At 45.3% G+C, this 22380-nt stretch overlaps 1 protein-coding gene across 1 annotated transcript; it reads right to left on the bottom strand.

The window, feature by feature from the left end:
* Window positions 1-18217: 18217 nt before the first annotated feature.
* Window positions 18218-22273, bottom strand: CCDC87 (coiled-coil domain containing 87). Its single transcript, XM_010998174.3, has one exon. It carries the CDS (start codon window positions 22242-22244, stop codon window positions 19674-19676), a length of 2571 nt encoding a protein of 856 aa, XP_010996476.3. The 5' UTR covers window positions 22245-22273; the 3' UTR covers window positions 18218-19673.
* Between the last annotated feature and the right edge of the window lie 107 nt (window positions 22274-22380).

The raw sequence follows: 22380 nt of genomic DNA, 5'->3' as shown, positions 1-22380 counted from the left end.
CAGCAAAATGGCAGCTAATACCCCCTGGACTGGCAGTGCCTCAGGCTGTTATGGGGATCAAATGCAAACATGCAAACAGTGCACAGGGTTGGGACTGTTCTTTTGTTCCTTCAAGCATTCACCAAGTGTTCTAGGGCCTTGCAAGCAACATGAACAGAGGCACTAGGCATAGTATTGCCTATCGTGAGCTCCCAGTCTAGTGGAGATGTTACCGAACTCAGATCCAGCTGCTCGCCTCTCAAAAATCAGTGAGAGAGAGAGAGAGACAGAGAGAGAGAGGCAAATGGTAGAAAGGAAAGTTGCTTTTAATCAGAATGCCAGCAATCTGGGAGGATGGTGTACTCAGTGTCCCCACAAAACCATGTCCCCAGATTCTGCTCAGCCATGAAAGTTTTTAAAGGGAAAAAGGGAAGTAATCTCAGTTAATCATTGAGATGGGGGTCAGAGTGGTCACCACCTGCCACTGCGTACAGGCTTGTTGACTTGTGATCTTTCTTTACATGTTATCTTGTTCACACAGTTTGTTCATGAGATGACTGAAGGGGAAGCTAGGGAAGAGAACTGGTCATCTGTTAATTACTTATTCTTAATTTCTGCTTCTTTGATCTATGGAAAGAACCAACAAGTTAGGCAAGGTATTGTGTGATCAAAAGATCTGAAAGATGTGTTGGGGCCAGATACGAGTAGAGCAGGGGCGTGCCTGGTTTAAGTTTAGTGACAAGACTAAAGAGGCCTCCTGCAGAGAGCTCCGTCCTGCAAAGAGCTCTTTCCTGCCAAAAGCTGCTTATAAATCCCGACTTGTCAGAACATCATTCCATTTCTATGGGATTATGGGTGAAGGTCTGTCTTCTGTAACTTCTTCATGCTGACATAGGGCACTGTATTCTTAGGGTGGAAAATGTTGACATGGGTCTGTAGCATCTCCTTGCTGACAGTTGTAGTTGCCTGTTTACATAGACAAGCAGAACAAGGTACAATTATTTTGATGCCCACAAAGATACAGATTATTATGAGCAATAGTGTTAATCCCATTTTCTTAAGGCCGGTTCTTGGAATTGTCCTGGCCAGAGATTTCAGTGCTGCCCGAGATGGAGCAGTTTATGTCACAGCTGTGATCTGGTCATCACGCAGTTAGCCTTTCCACTCTGGAAGCCTGGGAGACTTCAGCTTTTCTATAAACAACATGCAGGGGACATGGAGGGGCCTCTGTACTTGGGGGTGGGGCCCATGGGATTCTGCTCTGTTCCAGAGAGACAGATGAGAAAAAGGAATTTTCCTCCAAGATGTTACCAGCCGGGGGAGAAGAAACAGGGAAGAGAGATTTTAAGGGAATTGGGGGAAGCCCCATAAGTGGGTAGAGGGTTAATCTGGGCATGGAGAGTGGGGAGATATGGTCCTAATGATCATCTGGTCTGAACTGACTTCTTTTGGCAGCAGAGGTCTATAGACATGAAGTGACTAAGTGACTCTGAGCTACTCAGAAAGCAGTGCTGAAGCCAGACCAGAGCCACGCCACGCTCCCAGCTGAGGTCTGAGAGGGGAGGGCCTGAGGGAGCCCAGCAGTGACGGAGCTCCCCGGCTTGTGCCCTCCTCAGTTTCAGCTCTTCAGGGCTCCCTTTGTCTCTCACAGGAGGCAGTCCCAGGTCCTTAATCTGGCTCCTAAGGCCCCGAAGTTCCAGTCTCGCCGTGGTCCTCTGTCTGTGCTCTGCACCTGACACTCCAGTCTCACTCTATTTGCAGGAGTTGAAGCTCTTGCACACCTTGGAACCTTCACACTGCTCTTCCTCGGCCTAACTCCCAGACACCTTTCAGCTCTCAGTTTGGGGACAGTTCCTCAGGAAGGCGTCCCTGACCCACCCGCACTGCCCCTGGCTGCTTCAGTGCCATTGCCTCTGTACTCCTCGACTCCTAGCCCCATGAACTTCCTCCTCCTACAAGGTCTAAAGCTGAATGAGTTACAAATAGGAATTTCTAAGGCACAGGAGAGGCAGTGGGACTTTTCTTAGATCCAGGTTTTCGGAGATCCACGCTGGTGTTGTATTTCACCTTTGTGGGAAACGGTCATCTTCCCCAAAGTTCTGTTCCTCAGACACTGAAGCCACCTGACAAGTGTCTGGGGGAAAGGGTGGCTCATCTTCTCACCAGAGTGAGGCAAGCAGGCACCCTGATAATTAATGGAGGGAAAGGAGGAATTTTTTTTTAAACCACACATTTATCTCAGGCAATTGTCCCAACAACCTTCAAGAGAGAAATTGTACAACTCCACACGGGGATAGTGAAGCCAGGGCATGCCAACATTCAGAAGCTGAGCTAAAAGGAGGGAGGCAGCAGAGGAGACTGGGAAGAAATGGACATTGAGCAAGGAGGAAGACTCAGAGAGGGTGATGTCAAGGAAGTGGAAGAAGAGAGTGTATTTCTTTAAATTATTTTTTTAGAGTTTTTTTTTTTTCTGGGGGCGGGGATTACGTTTGTTTGTTTGTTTATTTTCAGAGGAGGTACTGGGGATTGAACCCAGGACCTCCTGCATGCTAACCATGCACTCTACCACCTGAGCTATACCCTCCCCGCAAGAGTGTATTTCAAGAAAGAGGAAGTGGCTGACTGTCCAGTGCCACCAAGAGGGCAAGCAAGATTAGGAGAGAGAAGTGATCTTTGAGTTGGGCAACATGTAGGTCACTGGGGAACTCATTAAGAGTGGTGGATTGAGGAAATAATCTGAGAAATGCAGACAATGAATGGAGACAAAGATTTCAAGAAGTTTTACCATGTAGGAGAGGAGATGAGGTGAAAACTAGGGGAGCTTGGGGCATTTAGAGTGTTTTTTTTTTTTAGATGGGAGACACTAGAGCATGCTTGTGAGTTGATGGAATGGCCAAATAGAAAGAAGGGAGATATTGATGATTCAGAAGAGAGGGGAGAGAATTGCAGGAACAAAGAGCTTGAAAAGCGAGGGCTGGTATATCAGTTACCTCCTGCTGTGTGAAACATTGCCACAAAGTGGATGGCTAGGGCTGTGATCTCATTGGAGGCTGAACTGAGGAACGATCTGCCTCCAAGCTCATGTGGCTGTTGGCTGCTGCCATATGGACCTTTCCAACGTGGCCACTCGCTTCCTCAAAGCCAATAAGGGAAAGGGATGATATTAAAATCTTGTCTAATATAATCACACACCTAATCACATGTGTTGATCACCTCTGCTGTACTCTACTGGTTAAAAGCAAGTCACAGGTCTCTCCCATACTCAAGGGGAGGGGATTACATAAAGATGTGGATATCAGGAGTGGGGATCATGGGGGCCACCTTAGAGTCTGTCTGCCACAGGTGTTCCTGAGAAGAGTGCCCAGTACACAAAAATATTAACAACAGTAAAAATAATGGCTAATGGGGGTGGGCAGTGTATAGCTCAGTGGTAGAGTGCCTACTTAGCATGCACAAGGTCCTGGGTTCAATCCCCAGTACCTTTATTTAAGAAAGAAAGAAAGAAAACCTAATTGCCGCCCTCCCCCCCCCAAATGAATAGAGATACATTTTTTTAAAGAAACTGTCTAAAAAAAAATGGCTAACATTGAATGAGCACCAACTCCATGCTAAGCACTCAGTGTTCTCGGCATGTACACAGACTAGCCCAGGAAACCACACAACAACCCCGTGAAACAGATATGATGCAGATGAGGAAACTAAAGCAACGAGAGACTCAGTAACTTGCCCAAGTTGCAGAAGTGGTGAAGATGTAAGCAGGGTTTGAATCTTGTTCTAATACAGATAAAGATTCTGCTTCTCAAACTGGCCTCTGCAGACCCCCGGGATGCAGGAGATAAGCCATTCAAAGCTAGAGGGTAAACAGAGCATTGTTCTTCCCAGCGCTCTCAATAGACACAAAAGATCAGTCACCCAGTGTCCAGGGGGTGTGGGGTGAGGGACAGGGGAGTAGTTGACAATGCACGGTCTCAGCTTCTGCTTCAGTAGATCAAGGTAAAGAACTTGGAATATGTGAGTGCATCTGATGAACACTTATGTTTGAAAGTATGCCTTACATGTCAATTGCTATACTGGGATGAATTTTATTTTAAATTTCTTTTCCATTGGAACATGTCCCCAGATATTCAGCATAGTGTGCAAAATTTGCAGCACTTCTTTAAAGACCTGAATTTTCAATGAAATGGCAGTTGCTTGCAGCGAGGTTCCTGGGATAAGGGGTTGATTTCACCCTCTACTGTCACTAGGGTTTGAGAAGGTCTATATTTACACTGAAGCAAATGCTGCCCAGGAATGAAAACGTCTAGGGGATGGCTCAACCCCCAGGACATGGCCAGATGAACTGACCTTTCTAGGACAAGGTGGGGCAAACAGCAGACTTTCCTTCAGGGAATTTCATCTGATTTATGAGAATGGCAGTAACTACTGTGTGGTCTGAGTCTTTTCCAGATCCCTCTGACTTACTTCCTGATCTTTGGGAGTGGTGGACAACTTGTAAAATTTCTTTCCAGTAAATAAAATGCTTCAGTTTCCTAAGACTTATTTCCCCAGGATAAAAGAGGTCTTTTTCTGGGGCTGAGAGGTGGGAGACAGTGAGGAGGAATTAGAAAAGAGGACAAAGTCACAGGCTTTAGAGTCAGATTGACTGACCTTGATTTTAATTCTGGTTCTACCATGTCAGTTGGCTGTGTGACCATGAGCAAGTTAGTTCACTTCTCTGAGCTTTTTTTGTAGAAATTGGAAGAAGATAGAAATGTACCTCATTTATCACACCAGTTCTAACCCTCTAGCAAACAAACACTTGCAGAGAGAGTCCTAAAGGGTGGAATGAGTTGTGAGGGTATGGAGGGTCAGATCTTTGAGAGGCTCCAAAAGAGAAGGCCAATAAGCAGAGCTTAGGTGGCTAGTCTTTCACATACAGTGGACGTCTCAGAGGAAGATCTACTGTCCCTGGGAAATCAGATCTGGAAGTTTGTAGGGGCATTCATGGTTATCACATTGATAGGGGCTCTCTGGTCCTTAGCAGACAGGGGCTAGAGATGCTAGATGTCCTTCACTATTCAGGACAGGCCCACATTACTGAGAATTGTTCCATGTCCTGCACAGCTTTCTAAAGTCCCATTGGTCATTTATGTAAGTAGAAAAACCTGTTTATATTAACTGCCTCAAGCTCTGTTATATCTATAAACACATAATATTATGTGTACAGTTTTAGCATACACTGAATTTTCCAGAAATTCTACTAAAGTGAAAATCCAGGGAAGAATTTTCCTTGTATGAGTTCAGATCTTTACAAAAGGGTGTTCACCATTTCAGAAGATCATGTCTCAGTATTTGGGGTGGTCCCAGGTCACAATAATCTCTTCATTACAGCTTCCAGTGTGATCTTGACTACGTACATGTAGAAATGCACACTTCTTTTAGCAGACATTATCTTCATTTTATTTTTCCTTGATTTTAAAAATTATGTCAGTAGGTAGGATATTATCCATGAATTTCATTTTATTTGTTTAACAAAGATTGACCGAGTGTACAATAAGGCATCAGGCACAATTCAGATGCTGCAGAAGTGAAGAGAGCATTGTGAAATATCTGTTGTTAAAATGGCGTGTTGGATCTGATAGAGCTGAGATCCACTGGTAGGCTGACCTGATTTTAATCCTAACTCCTAACTCACCATCTACTACGATGTAAACTGGGGCACATCTTTTCACCTCTCTGAGCCTCTGGTTCCTTGTACTGATGTGTGTAGATTACATGAGATCATGCAGCTTCTCAGATCTGCTCGTGGAAGGATGACTGACAACATTATTATTAGGTTGATTGATTTCTTTTATGGAACAGGTACACCACCATTTTAGCTTTCTTAAACTCCGTTGCCTAGCTATCTCTTTCTGTTGAGGCTCCTTGCCTCCTTCCCACTCTGAGCTGTCCAAAGTCCTCAGTGATTTATTTAGTCTGAAATTGGGAGTGGTAGGGCTGGTTTTTGAAGATACTGGCCATGGTCTGACTTCTTTGCCCATCCTGTGGGGAACTGGAGTCTGGAGTCTACTGCTATTAAGACTTATTATAGCCACACGATGGCGCCATTGAGGCTTAATCCTGGACACTCTCAGGGTCGCCAGCCCTGGAAGAAGTTGAGGGCCACTCTCTTCCGGCTCTCTCACCTTCCACCCAGCCACTGCCCTCAGAGCACCACCGCAGGGCCTGGGAGGCAGGACCAGAGAAGAGTCCAGCATCACTGGATGAAAATCAGCCCTAATCTACATCTCCTACATGTAGATAAAAATTAAAACAGAGAGATCTGGACTCTGAGCTTCACACCACTCACTTGACATCAACTCCTGGATCTCAAACTTCGCCCAAACTGTGTATTATTTTCTAACCCAGCTCACTTCAGGAATCCTTCATTTCAGTATATGGCATCACTGTTCCCTTGGTTTAGTCCACGACCTGAAGTGTCCTCGACTCTTCCCTTTCCTTCACGTCTCACATCTAACCCATCTTCAAGTGCTCTGGTTCCACCTGCCAGTATCGCCAAGATTTGTCCACTTGTCTCTATTTCCATGACCATCACTCCTGACCAGACACCATCGCTGCTTGCCTGGCTGGATCCACTCTGCCCAGTCTTGCCTCCATCCCTTCTTTCTTGGGTGTCGATCTTTGAGAGGACTCCCTAACAGACCTCCTGCTGGCCAATCACTCTCTCAGTCTGCTCCCCAGGGAGCCCAACTTAACCCACACCCTCCACTTAGAATGAAAGCCAAATACTACTCAGCCACAAAAAATAATAACATAATGCCATTTGCATCAACATGGATGGACCTGGAGATCCTAATTCTAAGTGAAGCCAGAAAGAGAAAGAAAAATACCATATGGTATCACTTATACGTGGAATCTTAAAAAAAAAAAAAAGACAAACAAACTTATTTACAAAACAGAAACAGACTCACAGACATAGAAAAAAAACTTATGGTTACCAATGGGGCAAGGGGGTGGGAAGGGATAAATTGGGAATATGAGATTTGTGGATTCTAACTAATATATATAAGATAGATAAACAAGTTTATACTGTATAGCACAGGGAACTATATTCAATATCTTGTAGTAACTTATGCTGAAAAAGAATAGGAAAACGAATATATATATGTTCATGTATGACTGAAGTATTGTGCTGTGCACCAGGAATTGACACAACATTGTAAACTGACTATACTTCAATTAAAAAAAAAATATATATATATATAAAGAAAAAAAAAAGAATGAAGTCCAAACTCAGTACCATGGCCTGTACGCTGGGCATCCCCAGTCCCTGCCCTCCTGTCTGAACTCGTCTCATGTTCTTTCGCTGCTACTCACTAAGCCGCCGCCACAGTGACCCTCTTCCTGTCCACAAGCTAGCGCTTTCCTGTTTTAGGGCCTTTGCGCTGGCTGTTCTTTCTGCCTGGAGAGACTCCCACTGCTCTGTACGGGTCAGGTTCCTTCCCAGCTCTCCAGTCTCAGCCTAAATGCTATGTCTCCAAAGTAAGGACCACTTCATCTAAAGGCGCCCCCTCCTTCTATCTCAGAACACTAGATCTTTCAGCACTCATCATACCATGTCGTTATTTGATTGTTCCCACTGGACTGTAAACATCTGAGAGCAGGGGCCTTGACTGTCTTATCCCTTTCTGTTTCTATCCTTGATATGCCTGACCTTCAGGGCCATTTTCTCCCTCAGACACCAAAGGCCTCTGAGCTTTCCAAGGACTGTAAAAATGTTAGAGCCTAGAAAAAAATTTTTATTGCAGCCAAAATTAAAAAAAAAAATTGCTATAGGGGGAGAAGGTATAGCTCAAGTGGTAGAATGCATGCTTAGCATGCATGAGGTCTTGGGTTCAATTCCCAGTATCTCCACTTAAAAAATAATTTAATAAATAAATCTAATTACCCCCCCCCCAAAAAAAACAAAACTAGAAAAAAATACTATATATTTAATTAAACGCCTATAAAATAAAGTCATTTCATGGACTTTATTGTTAAACTTAACATTTATAAAAATTGTGGTACAACTGAAAAGGATTTATGAGTTAGAATTTCTCAACCCCAAACCATCTGGATGATACAGGATGATTGCTTAAAAACATCACAGCAAATTATAATTGAAACAAGTTACATGAAGTTGGATAATTTCAAGAGCAAAATTATAAAATTCCTTTCAAAAAATTTACAGCAAAATATGATTTAGTGCGGGACATAGGTGCATTTGATCATCTGTGATAAAATGTAGGGTGGGGACCCCAAAAGTTTGACAGACTAAGACTAACAAGGGTGAAAAAAAGACCCTTCTTTGGCCAATAGTGGGCTTGCTCTAATATTTCTTCAATGACTGACTGCATGGAAAGATGGATGGATGGATGGATGCATGGATGGATGGTAGAGAATCTGGGACCCAGGTCTTGAGCCCAGACTCCTTTCCTGGAGGTGAATTTATCTCAGGGGCTGTCTCTTGGCCTTGAGTGAGCAGCTCTGGGCCACCTCCAGGTCTCCCTGGCTGAATCATTAGGCCTAGGGTTAGGGTACCAATCTTCTGTACCTCCACCCCCAAGCAATCTAGAGCTTCATGCATAAATTGATCCATATCCTCACTGCTTTCTGGCCAAGATCTCAGGCTGCAGCGCCTTCAGAGAGCCCCAGAAGATTCTTGTTACACCCTAATCCCAGAATGACCCTCAACTCACCTCACAGTTGCATAACTTAGAGGAGCCATTGGATAACAGCCACTATAATAATAATGCATAGCTGGGACTCATTCCATGCCCTGGGCTACACCCTTCACAGGAACTCTTTTAATTTAGAAAGGTCATCTCTAGGTGATCTGGGGCCTTCAGGCCTTGAAGTAGGAGAGGATGGCATTTCAGAACTCCTTCAGGGGAACCCACTTAAATTTCTGCCTTAACCTTCCAGCAAGTGGTTATTTTGGGGAGTTTGGTCCAATGAGGTTTAGTGATTTAACACCTGAAACTAGATCCAAGCTAAGGCTGATACCATCATTCACAGGGTGGGGGTAGGGAAGAAGGGTGGGAGCCTGTGATGCAAGAATTGCAAGAGATCAGTTTGTTCAAGGAAACCCAGTGACCTGCGGTCTGGCAGGAAGCAGTCATAGGCCAAGTTGCAAGCATCCAAAGGTTGTGTGGGGTGAGGTGGCACACAGACCCTCCTGGCATAGAGGAATACAGACCCGTGAGTGATGGTGGTCGGAGAGTCAGCAGCTGGCAAGGCCCCCTCACCTGGCCCCCAGGTGCTGGGATCGCAGCCCAGAGGAAACCCATCCCCATTCTGGTCCAGAGCCTCGGGGGCTGGGTTCCCTTGTATGCCCAAGACGTGCCTCAGTGCCAGCCTCCTCACCCTTTCCTGGGATGCTCCTGCCGGGCTCCTCCCTGCCCCATCCCCCAGGCTGTTTCCAGACTCCAGGCAGCAGTCTGTTTTCCAAGGGGCCACATCTTGGTCCTCAGCAGGTGTCTCTCTATAGATGGACAGATTTCCAAGTAACACCTGAGCCAATCCTGTGCTTCCCAGAGAACTCCTTAGTCAACAGAGCCTACTTCCTGGTGGCCTCTGAGACGCTGCGGGATAGTTGTCTATGGTCTATGGAGAATGTCCCCCAAAGCCTGTGTTCTTTCCCCGGCACCACGCTGTCAACATGCCATTGACACTGGAATCGGGGACCTCATCGCCTCATCTATAAAACAGCGGTTAATGTTGGTGCTTACACTGGTTGTTGTGAAGAATAAAGGAGTTAATGCCCGAAATGCCCTCAGAACAGAGCCTGGCAAGTAGTAAAAGCTTTAAAATATATTTATTGTTATAATAATAATAATAACGACATATCATGAATCCTTCAGACTTTTGTGAGTAGCTTCTATTGAATTGTTTACGGAGAGCTTTGAGATGACCCACGGCACCCCACCTCCCCACCTCAGTTGATAGATATAAACCAAGTGAGCAGATTTGCCCAAGGCCCTAAATAGTGGACCTAGAAATAAGGTTTGGGTCATCTGTCTTCAAGGCAGGTTTGTCCACTGAAAAGAGGATGAACCCTTAGATTCAGGGCTCCCTGTGAGCATTAAATGCAAGGGTTGTAGAAAACCACCTATCTGGCATGCTGACTTGTCCAGCACATAGTAGGTGCTTAATATGGTTGGTTTTTCTTTTTTCGCCACCCCCAGGCCAGTGCTCTGGGCTCTTGGCTGAGTCCAGGGTTAAGAGCTGACACCAGTTAGGAGCCTGGAGGACAGAAGACTTTAATGGTGGTGGGGCAGTGGGCAGTGGGGGCTCTCTGGCAGATGTAAGGTGGCACCAACATCAAAAAGGACCCTCTGGTGTCTTGTTCTCCCCTCCCCCATTGTAGCAGAAGGACGCAGGCTCTGGAGTCACCCAGTCTCTACCACTCATTTTTTTATGTACCACTTTTTTTGAGCTGTAATTCATATACAAGTCGTCCATTTAAAGTGTGTAATTCAAAGGGGGAGGGTATAGCTCAGCAGTAGAACGCATGCTTAACTCAATCCCCAGTACCTCCATTAAAAAATAAATAAGTAAATAAAACCCTAATTACCTGTCTCTCCAAAAAAATGTTTTTAAAAAGCATATCTAACGTGTGTAATCCAATGGTTTTTGGTAAACTCTCAGAGCTGTACAATAATCACCACAATCAATTCAGAACATTTTCATCACCTCCAAAATAGACCCCATACTCATTAGCAGTCATTCCCCATTTTCCTCATCCCCTCCCAGCCACTGGCAACTACTCATCTACTTTTTCTCTCTCTGGATATTTCATATAAATGCAATCATATAATATGTGGTCTTTTGTGTCTGGCTTCTTTTACTTAGTGTAATTTTCCAAGGTTCATTCATGTTATATATAGTATGTATCAGTGTTTCATTCCTTTTTTTTTCTGCTGAATAATGGTCCATTATATGGAGATAAACCACATTTCATGTATCCGTTCATCAGTTGATGGACATTTGGATTATTTCCACCTTTGGCTATTAACAATCATGCTGCTATGAACATTCATGTGCAAATTTTTGTGTGGACATATGTTTTCATTTCTCTTGGGTCTGTCCCTAGAAATTGGAACTGCTGGGTTACACAGTAACTCCACATTGAACTCTTTGAGGAAATGCCAGATTGTTTTCCAAGACAGCTGTACCACTTTCCATCCCCACCAGTGGTGTATGAGGGTTCCAGTTTCTCCACGTCTTTGCCAACATGTTACTATTATCCTTGTTTGTGTGAAGTGGTGTCTCATTGTGGTTTTGATTTGCATTTCTCTAATGAATAATGATACTGAGCATCTTTTTGTGTATTTATTGGCCATTTGCATATCTTCTTTGGAGAAGCATCTACTCCAGTCCTTTGCTTATTTAAAAATTGGTGGGGAGGGTATAGCTCAGTGGTAAAGTGCATGCGTAGCATGCATGAGGTCCTGGGTTCAATCCCCCATGCCTCCATTAAAATAAATAAGTAAATAAATCTAATTATCTCCCCTTCCCGCCAAGTTGAGTTGTCTTTTTATTATTGAGCTGTATTTTTAAAAATATATATATTCTAGATACAATTCCCTTATCAGATATATAATTTGTAAATCTTTCTTCCCATCCTGTGGGATGGCTTTCAGTTTCTTGATGGTGTCCATGGAAGGACAAGTTCTACATTTTAATCTATCACTTATTAACTATAAGACCTTCAGCATGTTGCTCTGCTTCTGTGACAATTTATTCATCTGTGGAGCGAGCATGTCAACATCTCTCAGGGATGAGATGAGGCTCAGAAAGCCTGGAGGGCTTGGCTGGGCTTGGACAGAACCTATACTCTCGTGGTCTCCTCTAACCCTAATTACCTCCCAAAGGACATACCTCCAAACACCGTCTCATGTGAGTTCTGGGGGGACACAAACATTTAGTCCACAGCAAGGCCTAACTCAGTGGTATTAGGTGAACTTTGCACTTTGTAATTAACTTGTTTTTCAGTGATGTTTTGGTAACATTTTAAACAAATAAATCTTTTACATATTTTTAGGCCCCAGACTGACCTAGAAAACTACAGATTTGTGATATCTGTGCAGCTACACAAGACATAACTGTATTAGTATGCTGTTCAAAGAGGATTCCTATCTTTAGCAAAATTTCTGTCAGTCTAAGAAAAACTGTTTGCCTCTGGACTCCACTTGGATTCCCTGCAGGCATATCAAAGTTAACCTTTTCAGAAGGAACCCTCCTACACTGCTGGTGGGAATATAGTTTGGTGCAGCCATGCTGGAAAACAGTATGGAGATTCCTCAAAAAACTGAAAATAGACTTACTATATGATCCAACAATCCCACTTCTGGGCATATATCCAAAGGGAACTCTAATTTGGAAAGATACATGCACCCCAATGTTCATAGCAGCATTATATATAATAGCCAAGACATGGAAGCGACCTAAATGTCCATTGACAGAGGACTGGATAAAGAAGCTGTGGTATATTCATACAATAGAATACTACTCAGCCTTAAAAAAGAATAAAATAATGCCATTTGCAGCAACATGGATGGACCTGGAGATCATCATTCTAAGTGAAGTAAGCCAGAAAGAGAAAGAATAATACTATAAGATATCACTCATATGTGGAATCTAAAAAAAAGAAAAGAAAAAAGAGGACATATGAACTCATCTACAAAACAGAAACAGACTTGCAGACATAGTAAACAGTTATCAGTGGAAAGGGGGTGTGAAGGGATAAATTTAGGAGTGAGATTTGCAAAGGTTAACCACTATATATAAAAATAGATAAACAACAAATTTCTTCTGTATAGCACAGGGAACTATATTCAATATCTTCAATATGAATTCAATATGAAAATGAATATATGTGTATATATATGCATAACTGGGACACTGTGCTGTACACCAGAAACTGACATGTTGTAACTGACTATACTTTAATTTAAAAAAAAAGTGTAAATACAAAGTTAACCTTTTGGGGGCTGAACTCATCGTCTTCCCCCACCTCCATCCTACCAAATCCTCCATCCTCCCATTCCATGAAAGGCTTCACCAGAGGCCCATGCTGGACGCCCAGGAGGTGTCCTTGGCTTTCTGCCCTCATTCCCCACATCCAGTCATCGCCAAAATGCTGCCAAGTTGGTCTTATAAAAGTTCGTCTCTGCTCATTTTCCCCCTGAAGCAGCCTCCACCCTGGTCTGTCCGTCTCCAAACTGGCAGCCTCCTAACCCTCACCCACCATGCAGCCAAATGTCACTCTTCTGACTACAGCCTGTCCAAACCCCATTATTTCTCTGACCCAGTTCCCAAGCTATCCCCAACTGCCACTCCAGCCATACTGGCCTCCACAGACCCACCAGGCACACATCCATCTCAGGGCTTTTGTACTTACATTAGCTCTGTCTAGAATATTCTTTCCCCAGATATCACACAGCTCTCTTTCCACTCCTCCCAGTCTTTGCTCAAATACTCCATCCTCTGATCCCCTATTTTAAATTGCTAATCTCTGAATTTTCTTTCTGTTTTGGCTTTTTTCCTCCAGATCATTTGTCATCATTTCTCATACCATTTGTTTTACCTGCATGACTGCGGTGTCCTCTCCCAGCGGAACGTGAAGGATCCTTGTCTATACTGTTCAATGTGGCATCCTCGGCACCTAGACCAGCCCCTGGCCCAGAGCAGGTGCTCAGCGGGTATTTGCTGATGAATACATGGCTTCCCACCACCTACAGTACAAAGCCCATACTTGACCTGGGCCTGCCTCCCCCTCCAGCCTCACTCCCTTCCAGGCACTTTAAGGCTGGTTATGCCAAAGTGCTTGTAGTTGTCCCACATATGCTATGCTCCTCTTCCATACTCCTGCTTGTGTGGGGCTTAGAAACCTCCTCTTCTCTGCCACCATGTGCCTGATAACTCCCACTCAGTCTTCTAGAATCCAGATGCTGCTTAAGTGTGGCCCCCTCTGGGAAGCTCTCCCTCATCACCCTTCCCCTACCAACCCCCCAGTTGAATGTCCTTTTTGTGAGCTCCCACTGTAGCCTTTACTTCACTTGCCATAGTGGTGACATTATCTTTTCTACTAAACCTTAAACTCCTCAGTGACAGGGTCTAGTTCTCTCTGGTTTCCTCTGGCTCTGCACCCCCACTGGGCCCCAAGCAGCGCCTGGAACTTGGGAGGAGTTCCATGAACGTGCTCTGTGGCCTGAAAGAAGAATGATGTGGGCCTTGGAGTCACTGCTGGGGATCCAGTTGGCGGGCAGAAAGCTGATTTCCTCAGGGTACAGGCAATAGTGAAAGCTCAACATTTGACCATATTCAGCTTCTTCCCCTGGGCTTCAACTGGGCAGACTTGTTTTTGATAATTTTGTGAAACTGTGGAGTGGTTAAGAATATATCCTTGGAGTCAGACCTCTGCCATGTTCCTGGCTGTGTGACCTTGGGCAAGTTCCATAACCACTCTGTGCCTCTGTTTCCTCATTTGGACCTTGAAATCACAGCCATACGTACCTCACTGCATTGCCATGAGAACTAAATGAATCACTGCAGGAAAAGTGTTCAGAATGGGGCCTGGCACTTAATAATCACTATATAGTATTAACAAGTAAGATTAAAATTCCTTTTAAAAGAAGTTTTAAAAGTGAGTCAATATAGAGAAAAGTGTTTGGTAAAAAACATTGCAAGGAAGAGGTGTGCCAAACACTGAAACCCCAAGACCAAGAGGGGTGGGACTATAGTCTTAGTGGATTCAGGAGCACCTGGGCCCAAGTCTGGTCCCTACCTGCACCTGTGAGCCATTGGCACTTGGCTTAAGCTCTGCGGGTCTCAGCTTCGCAGTGTCCAGGTCACCAAAAGTCAATCTGCTTGTCTAGCAGCTAGATGACCAATTTGTGGAATTACTGATTTTTTTTTTTACGTTGTAGTTTTACTTCTGGCTTTGCCTTCAACATCTTATAAGCAAACAAGCTGGTCAACCAAACCCTTCCCCCACTTTTTCTGCCCCTGCCCCAGGAATGGCCCACTCCCCTGACTCATGTCTCACTGTCCCCACCACCATCCTTACTACTGCCTTTGCCCCCATCTCTGCCCCTTCCTCTACTAAAAAAAAAATACAGACAGAATCCTCCAGACTGTTTCTGGGGTTTCATGATGTCTAATACTGCTGACACGTTATTTGCCTTTTCTGCCCTCACTGTCTCCAGAGGAGAGTGTTTTCCAGAGGCTGCATGCCGTGTGATATTGCAACAGATACAGCAGAAACATAAATGAAAATCCAGTTGTCTCCCATTAAGGAGATTTGCTAAAGAGTAAAATAGCCACTCATCACTTCTTTAAAAAAATTTTTTTTAAATTTTTTTTGGGGAGGTAATTAGGTTTTACTTATTTATTTATTTTTAGGGGAGGTACTGGGAACTGAACCCAGGACCTTGTGTATGCTAAGCATGTGCTCTACCACTTAAGCTATACCCTCTCCCCTTTCACTCCTTTTTTTTAAAAAATTATTTTTTGTAAAATACATGATCTCTGTAAAAATATAATGGGATTAGTGTTAATTTAAATAACTAATAAATATATATTTAAATGTGCAAATGAATGAGCCATCCCTTTGATGCGATAGCAAATAGAGAAGATATTGGGCTTTTAGGGGCTGAATTTTTATGCAGAAAGGCTGCAGCACATCACAGCCTGGAAGTAAAGTTATTTGTCTGATGGCCTCCAGATCTAGGGCAAGCACTAAACTAAAACTTCCACAAAAATCCTTTGTAATTTAGAGACTTGATTTTCGTCCAGTTATCCTAGAGTCCAGTTTCCCCAGGGGAGGTAACAGTGCCTTCTCTTTCTTTGCAAGATTGTCGGGAGGATTAAATGAAATAATATCCTTAAAGCACCTGAGCATGGCACTTGGCGAACAGTTGATTCTCAACACAACTTTTGCTGGGGTGGGACCAGGGACTTCTAGCTGTATGGAGGCCTGGCTCAGAGCAGGGGCCTCCACTGCAGCCAGACCCTCAGGGTAAAGGACTTAAAGTTCCCAGATCTGGGTTTAAGTCATGACTCCACCAGTTCAGAGGCAAGTTACATTCAACTGAGTCTCAGCTGAATGACTGTGAAAAGCACTTTGTCATCAGCAGAGCATGGATGAACATTAGTTAGCATTATTATTATTACATTCACCAAATCCATAAATAGGATCAGCAGTGGGGAATTGCACAGCAATGGGTTTAAGTCTGGGACTTTGGCAAAGTTAGTCCTAGGCCTTTAGATTTCCACATCCAAACACCAGGCTGAAAGGCCAGGACCTGCTGAGGAAGTGTCTTGAAGCAGGCCTAGGAGGCTCCGCATCTCCTGTGTCCTCCCTTCTAGAGCCTGTTCCAGGCTTGATGATGCCTTTTCATGCTACTCGAGGCCCAGATGCCACAGCTGTGCCTGTATGTCTAAGACTGTACCCTCCCTGCCCTACTTCTGTGCACTAACCCCACCCAGAATTGTCAGTGGTGATTCCAGAGGATGAATTCACATGAAGTAATATTTCCCAAAGTTTATTTCCCAATAACCATAATGGATATGAAGGAATAAAAGGGTTCTTTGGTCAAAGTTAAACTGGTTTGTGTCTTGTAAGACCTATCAGAGCTTTCAGTATGCTAATATGTACTGTGAATCCCTGAGGGAATTCAGGATCATAGTACGTAATGTTCCCCAAAGTTATTTGACCATGGACCCTTTTTCCAGGACTATCACCTGGGATTAATTACTAGGCACACACTTTGGGAAATGCTGCACTAAGCTTCACAGCTTCCTTCTCCTGCGTGTGTTTGCTTTTTAGAGGGGCTGATGCCAAAACACTTCCATTAGCAAACTATAGCCTCCAGCAGCCACCTATTTTTATAAATAAAGTTTTATTGGAACACAGCCCTGCCTATTTACTTATATTTATTTATAATTGCTTTCATACAACAAAAGCAAAGTGGAGCCTTGCGACAGAAATCATATCGCTCACAAAGCCTAAAATATTTAGTACTCTCTGGCTCTTTAAAGAAGTTTGCGACCCCTGCTGTAGTGTCTCTCACCTGGGTCATGTGTAACTTCGAAGAGGGTGAAGCAGTTAGGCCGGGAGAGAAGCCACAATAGAAATGCTAACTGTAGCATATGTGCCTGGAGGGCCAATTGAATTCAAAGATAAGTAATAGTAAGCATCATTTGTATAGTAAAACAAACATGGACACATAACAGAGTAGAATGCAAATTTTGCATACATTTAAAAAATAAACGACTCTTAATAAATTTCTCAGGCTAGCACTGCTTTCCCCTGTTGTTCCCCCAATCCCCACCACCACCCCAGTCCCTCACACCTGACTAAGACGCTTATTTCCATTCCTCTATTCTAAGGGGTACCTGGGTGGAAAAGTTTGAGAAGTGTTGTTTTATTGGGAGAACAAAACAAAGTGGGTGTTTATCTATCAGCAAATGGTGAATGGGGATTTTTTGGATCAGGTGAGGCAGACTGGGTCTAAGGGCTCTCTTCCCACTTCTTACAGAATTGGTACACCAAGACACGTGTAGGTTTCTGGGTCGGACAGACCTGGGCTTGGGTCCTGACTCTCCCATTAACTACCTTTATGACCCTGGGCAAATTACTTTACCTGAGTCTTCATTTCGTCAACTGTAAAATGGTGATTAAAATACATACTTTACAAGGCAGTTATGAGAAGTCTATGAGATCAGGCAGGGAGAGTGTTCTGCACAATTTAAGAACTTAATAAGTGTTAACTATGAACATGTTAGCTAAATTTTCTGAATATATAAAGAGCTCTGAAAAATAAAGAAAGCAAAACAGTCAAAACCAGTTGAAAAGTAGGCAAAGGGCTTGCACAGTTTACAAAAAAACAAACAGCTTTAAACATAAAAGATGCAACTTCATTCATAAAAGAGATGAGAACCCAACTCAAATGAGACTATTTTTCATCCATTAGACGGTAAAGATGAAACAATCTGATAACCCTATTGGTGGGGGTGGGGAAAAAGTGATATTCATGCAATGCTGATGATAATGCAAATTGTTATCACCTTTATGGAGGATAATGAGTAGTATCTATCAAAATTACAAATGCTTATGCTTAGATATAATTCCACTTTCAGGAATTTAAACTATAGATATAGTTGCAAATGCAAAATAGATGAACAAGGATTTTTTTTAGAGCATTGTTTTTGTTTGTAATGTCCAACAAATAAGGGAGTGGTTAAACAAAATTAAAATACACACAGTTGGATACTGTATAGCTATCAAAAAAGAATAAGGCAGCTCTGTGTGTACTGATGCGGGATGAACTTGAGGCAAGTTAGGCAAAAAAATAAAGGGCAAAATGGGACAGCATGCTATTGCTGGTGTAGTTATAAACATATGCATAGACATAGATTCATACATGCTCATGTGTGCACAGGCCAGCTCTGAAATGGTTCTTACAATTGTCTCCAAGGCCTAAAATAATCCAGCCTGCCCCTTGGCATCTTATTGCGACCCCTCTGACTCATCTTTCTCCCCCTCGCTCCGCTCCACGGTAATTGGCCACCTTGCTTTTCTGGAACACTCCAGGCACCCGCCCACCTTAGGTTTCACAATAGCTGTCAGGAGCGCTGTGGTCCCAGATGTCCACAGGGCTTCCTTCTTCCCCTCCTTCAAGCCTTTGCTCAAATCTTCCCTTTGCAGTGAGCCTTACACAGACTATCCTAATAAACCGGCATCCTTTGCCCTTTATTTCCTCTTACCTTTTCTACTTTTTCTTTTTTCCACAGTACTAATCGCCCTCTACATTCTATCATTCTGTGTGCATAGGTACCACATTTACAGTTTACGGTCTGTTTCCTCTCAGTAGAATGTAACTTTACAAAGGGTAGGGGTCTTTGTTTTGTTCAGTGATGTAGACCAAGCATGAACACCTAGCAGGTGCTGGATAAATATTTGCTAACTAATGGAATGGAAAGATACACGAGAAACTGGTAACAGTTGTTACCCTCAAGAAGACCTGAGGTCTTGGAGGGAAGGATGCACACTCTTGTGTACTTTGTCCCATGTGTCTGTATTAACTGGTAAAAATTTAATGAAAAACTTTAGCTCTACCAACAGTAGAACCAGGAAAAGTGACAACCTGGACTCAACTCCTTCATTTGACATATGATGGTCCACATGCAGAGCTATTAGGTAGGTTGCCCAAGGTTACACAGCTGGGATTTAAACCTGCATCTCTGAACTCCAGAACACTAGCTCTTAGACAGTATGCCACAGAGCCTCCTGGTCTGGGGCTCTAATCAGCCCATCTAATGTAGTGTGATGGAAATGCTAAACTGAGGTGTTTCAAAGGGGATGGTTTCCACCTGGCTGACACTTCCCATGACAATGAACTTCAGGGACTGGTCTCAGTTCTTCTGGTATATGAGATTTTGGCTGTATTGTGTGTGGCTTGACATAAATGGGAATGAGGGGCTTGGGGAATTTTTATGAGAACTTCATGGTCCAAACAAAGTGTTAATTTCAGTCCCCTGGGAGTTGGAAGCACAATTCTCCTGAACCCTGCACAGCCAGATATTTCTTCTTTCAAAGCAGTCAAAAGGTCTGGATGAGTTGCTGGGTGTGTGGGGGTGAGGGAGGGGTCTGAGGGCACTTGGCCTGGTCAGAGAGTAATGGGAGTATTCCCAGGAACTATCAGAGGCTGGCTGCTGGGCTTCCCGGACAGGGAGGCCTGATGGGAGACCTTCTGGGCCCGGACCAGGTGGTGGACCCGCCGCCGCTGCTGCAGCCAGTACAGCATCTCTACTTTGTCACGTTTCATCTTGTCCAGGTACCGCCGCCCCTTGAAGGTCACTGGCTCCCCAAAGATTACCTCAATCTCCTCCAGAAGGGGAATCAAAGGAGCCTCCACTAGATTGAGCTTCCTGTGTAGATGACTGCGGATCTGATTCTCCTCCAGGAAGCGACTCAGGCCCATGTCAGTCTTTTGGAAGAAGCGGTTAGGGTCGGAGGCTTGTCGCTCAAACCACTCTAGTCTCCCCAGCATCATCTCTCGCAGCTGAATGGGCTGCAAGGCCCGCTCCCAGGCACTCACCAAGAAAGGCAGCTGCCTCAGATGGGCATTGGAGCTGTACTTGATGGCCATGTCCAGCCGGTCCTTGTCGGGGACCTCAAGCATGGACCACAGCCACTCCAGACGCTTCTGCAGGCTCAGGATTTTGTGAGATTCTTCCAGGAGGTGGCTCCTCTTAGTTCCTAGCCTGTGCCCCAGCACCGTGTTCCAATCCCACTCTCCTGGCACAAAGTCTGGCTCATCGTCTTCTAGCAAGGGAGGTGGGCGCTGAATCTTTAGGGACTCTCTTACAGGGGCCACGATCTCCACAGGCGCCTCCTCTTCATACATTTGGAAGATGACATGGAGGAAATCTGTCTCCTGGTTGATGAGGTACTTGAAGTAGTCACCCACAGACAAAGTGGTTTCCCACCAGTTCATCCATGAGGTCTTCTTAGGCCGCCTCTCCCAGCTTTTGCTTCCTTGGGATGATGTGAGGGAGGACATCCTATCAGGGTTGGACTGTAAAGGGTTTTCTCTCTGGAAATAAAGTCCAGCCAGCTTGGGGTTGATGACACGATGCTGTTTTTCTTGACATAGAAAGTCTGAGGACAGGAAGGTCGACCAGTCTTTATCGGCTGCAAGCTCAACCAGGGGTCCCTGGTCAAAAGAGAAGTGCTTATTAGAGACATGGTTCATTAGCTCCTTGTAGACCTCCTGGATGTTACTGCCAACAGAGCGATCAATATCCATTTCCTTAATGAGTTTGGGTTCTAGTTCACCAGTCAGGTGGTTGTATAGAACTCCAGCCCCCTCGACATGAAAGGAGTCCAAAAAATTTCTCTCTGAGACCTGCACAGCAGCTGTCTGGACCACGACCTTATTTCTTAGCTTCAAAGGAACTGTCACTGGCTGTGGCTGAAGTGGAGGGCATCTGAGGGGCTGGAGGTCCCACTGCCCAGCAGCTTCACTCTCCTCAAGGTCCTTCAACATTCTCTGCAGCTCTTCCATGTGATGTGCTGTAGCTGGGCGGTGGGTCAGGGCCGCCAGGAGCAGGGGCAGGCCTGAGTCCAGCGGTGAGTAGCGAGTGCACTCCAGTTTCATGTTCTTCATCATCTGCTTCAGGTCTTCAGCCACTGTGTCCCTTGCCAACTCTGGTTTGCTCTCTGCAACCAGGACCAGTGGGGTTAAGGGGCGTGGAGAGAGCGGAGGAAGGCCCAACTCATCTTCGAGCTTCCAGCCCTCACGCAGAGAGGGCATGGACTGGCCTCTAGGGAGCTGGGAGTAGAGGGGCAAGTGGGAGGAGGAAGGAGCCGGGCTAGCGGGAGTCACAGAGTACGTAGGCAGTGCCTCAATCTGTGAATTGAAGTTGCTTTCTCTCTTCTGCATGGAGGACAGCCAGCGGAGAAGCTTTTTCTTCTTCAGCTGGGGAATGGACTTCAGTTCCTTCACTGGATCCAGTTCAGACTCACCGACAAAATCTCGCGGGCGGCTGAGATGGATGAGGTAGTTCAGATTGAGGTTGAAATATGGCACTTGGGCGAAGCCAGTGCTGTGATGCCACGGGATAGGGCAGAGCTTGAAAGCCCCAGCGGGGCCGACGGGGCGCAGCCTGGGCACGCAGGCTTGGGCCTGCTCTAGGGAGCGGAAGTCAGCGAGCAGGCTACGGTAGACCTCGGGGCTGGTGAGGAGGACTGTGCAGTCCCTGGCGAGGCGGGCGGCCAACCGGGTGAGAGTGGCTGATTCAGTGAAGACACCTGCGGCGGTCGACATGATCTTCTGAAGGTGCAGATAGCGTATGAAGAGCTGCTCGCTGCTGAGCAGCATATAGACCTGGAGCCGCTTCCGCAGCCTCAGATTGTTCAAGTGGCTCAGACTAGGTTCGGTGGGAGGCTCCTGCCAGCTGCACTTTAGCTCATCCAGAATGACTTGGGTGAAACGGAGTCGCACCTCGGAAGGCGCTCGCGCCTCCAGCCCGCTGCTGGCCAGCCGTTCAGCTACCTGGCGGCAGAGCGACTCCACCGTCAGCCGTGAGACAGGCTGGGGCAGCAGCATCGGGACCTCCTGCGGGAGGTGCTTCTGAGACTCTGTGCGCGTCGCCCTGCCGGGGAAGAGCGACAGCGGACGCAGCAATCGGTGGTAAAACCGCTGGAGCTCGGGCTCGGGTTTATAAGGCTCCATCTTAGCTCTGACAGCGCTGGCGGCTCCGGCGTTGGGAAGAGTAGGCAAAGTGGTTACTAAGGCAACGACTGTCCGGATGGCCCAAGTGCGCTTGCGCGGCCCGTGACCGCCGCCGCGTGGCTATCGAAGGGAGTGG

The sequence above is a fragment of the Camelus dromedarius genome, chromosome 12 (genome assembly GCF_036321535.1).
Source record: "Camelus dromedarius isolate mCamDro1 chromosome 12, mCamDro1.pat, whole genome shotgun sequence".
Taxonomy (NCBI): domain Eukaryota; kingdom Metazoa; phylum Chordata; class Mammalia; order Artiodactyla; family Camelidae; genus Camelus; species Camelus dromedarius.
Note: the sequence above shows the minus strand (reverse complement) of the source record. Positions and strands in the feature narration are given on the sequence as shown.

Excerpts from the sequence above, each read along its gene's own strand:
- CCDC87 (XM_010998174.3), bottom strand. The coding sequence starts at position 22,244 with ATGGAGCCTTATAAACCCGAGCCCGAGCTCCAGCGGTTTTACCACCGA.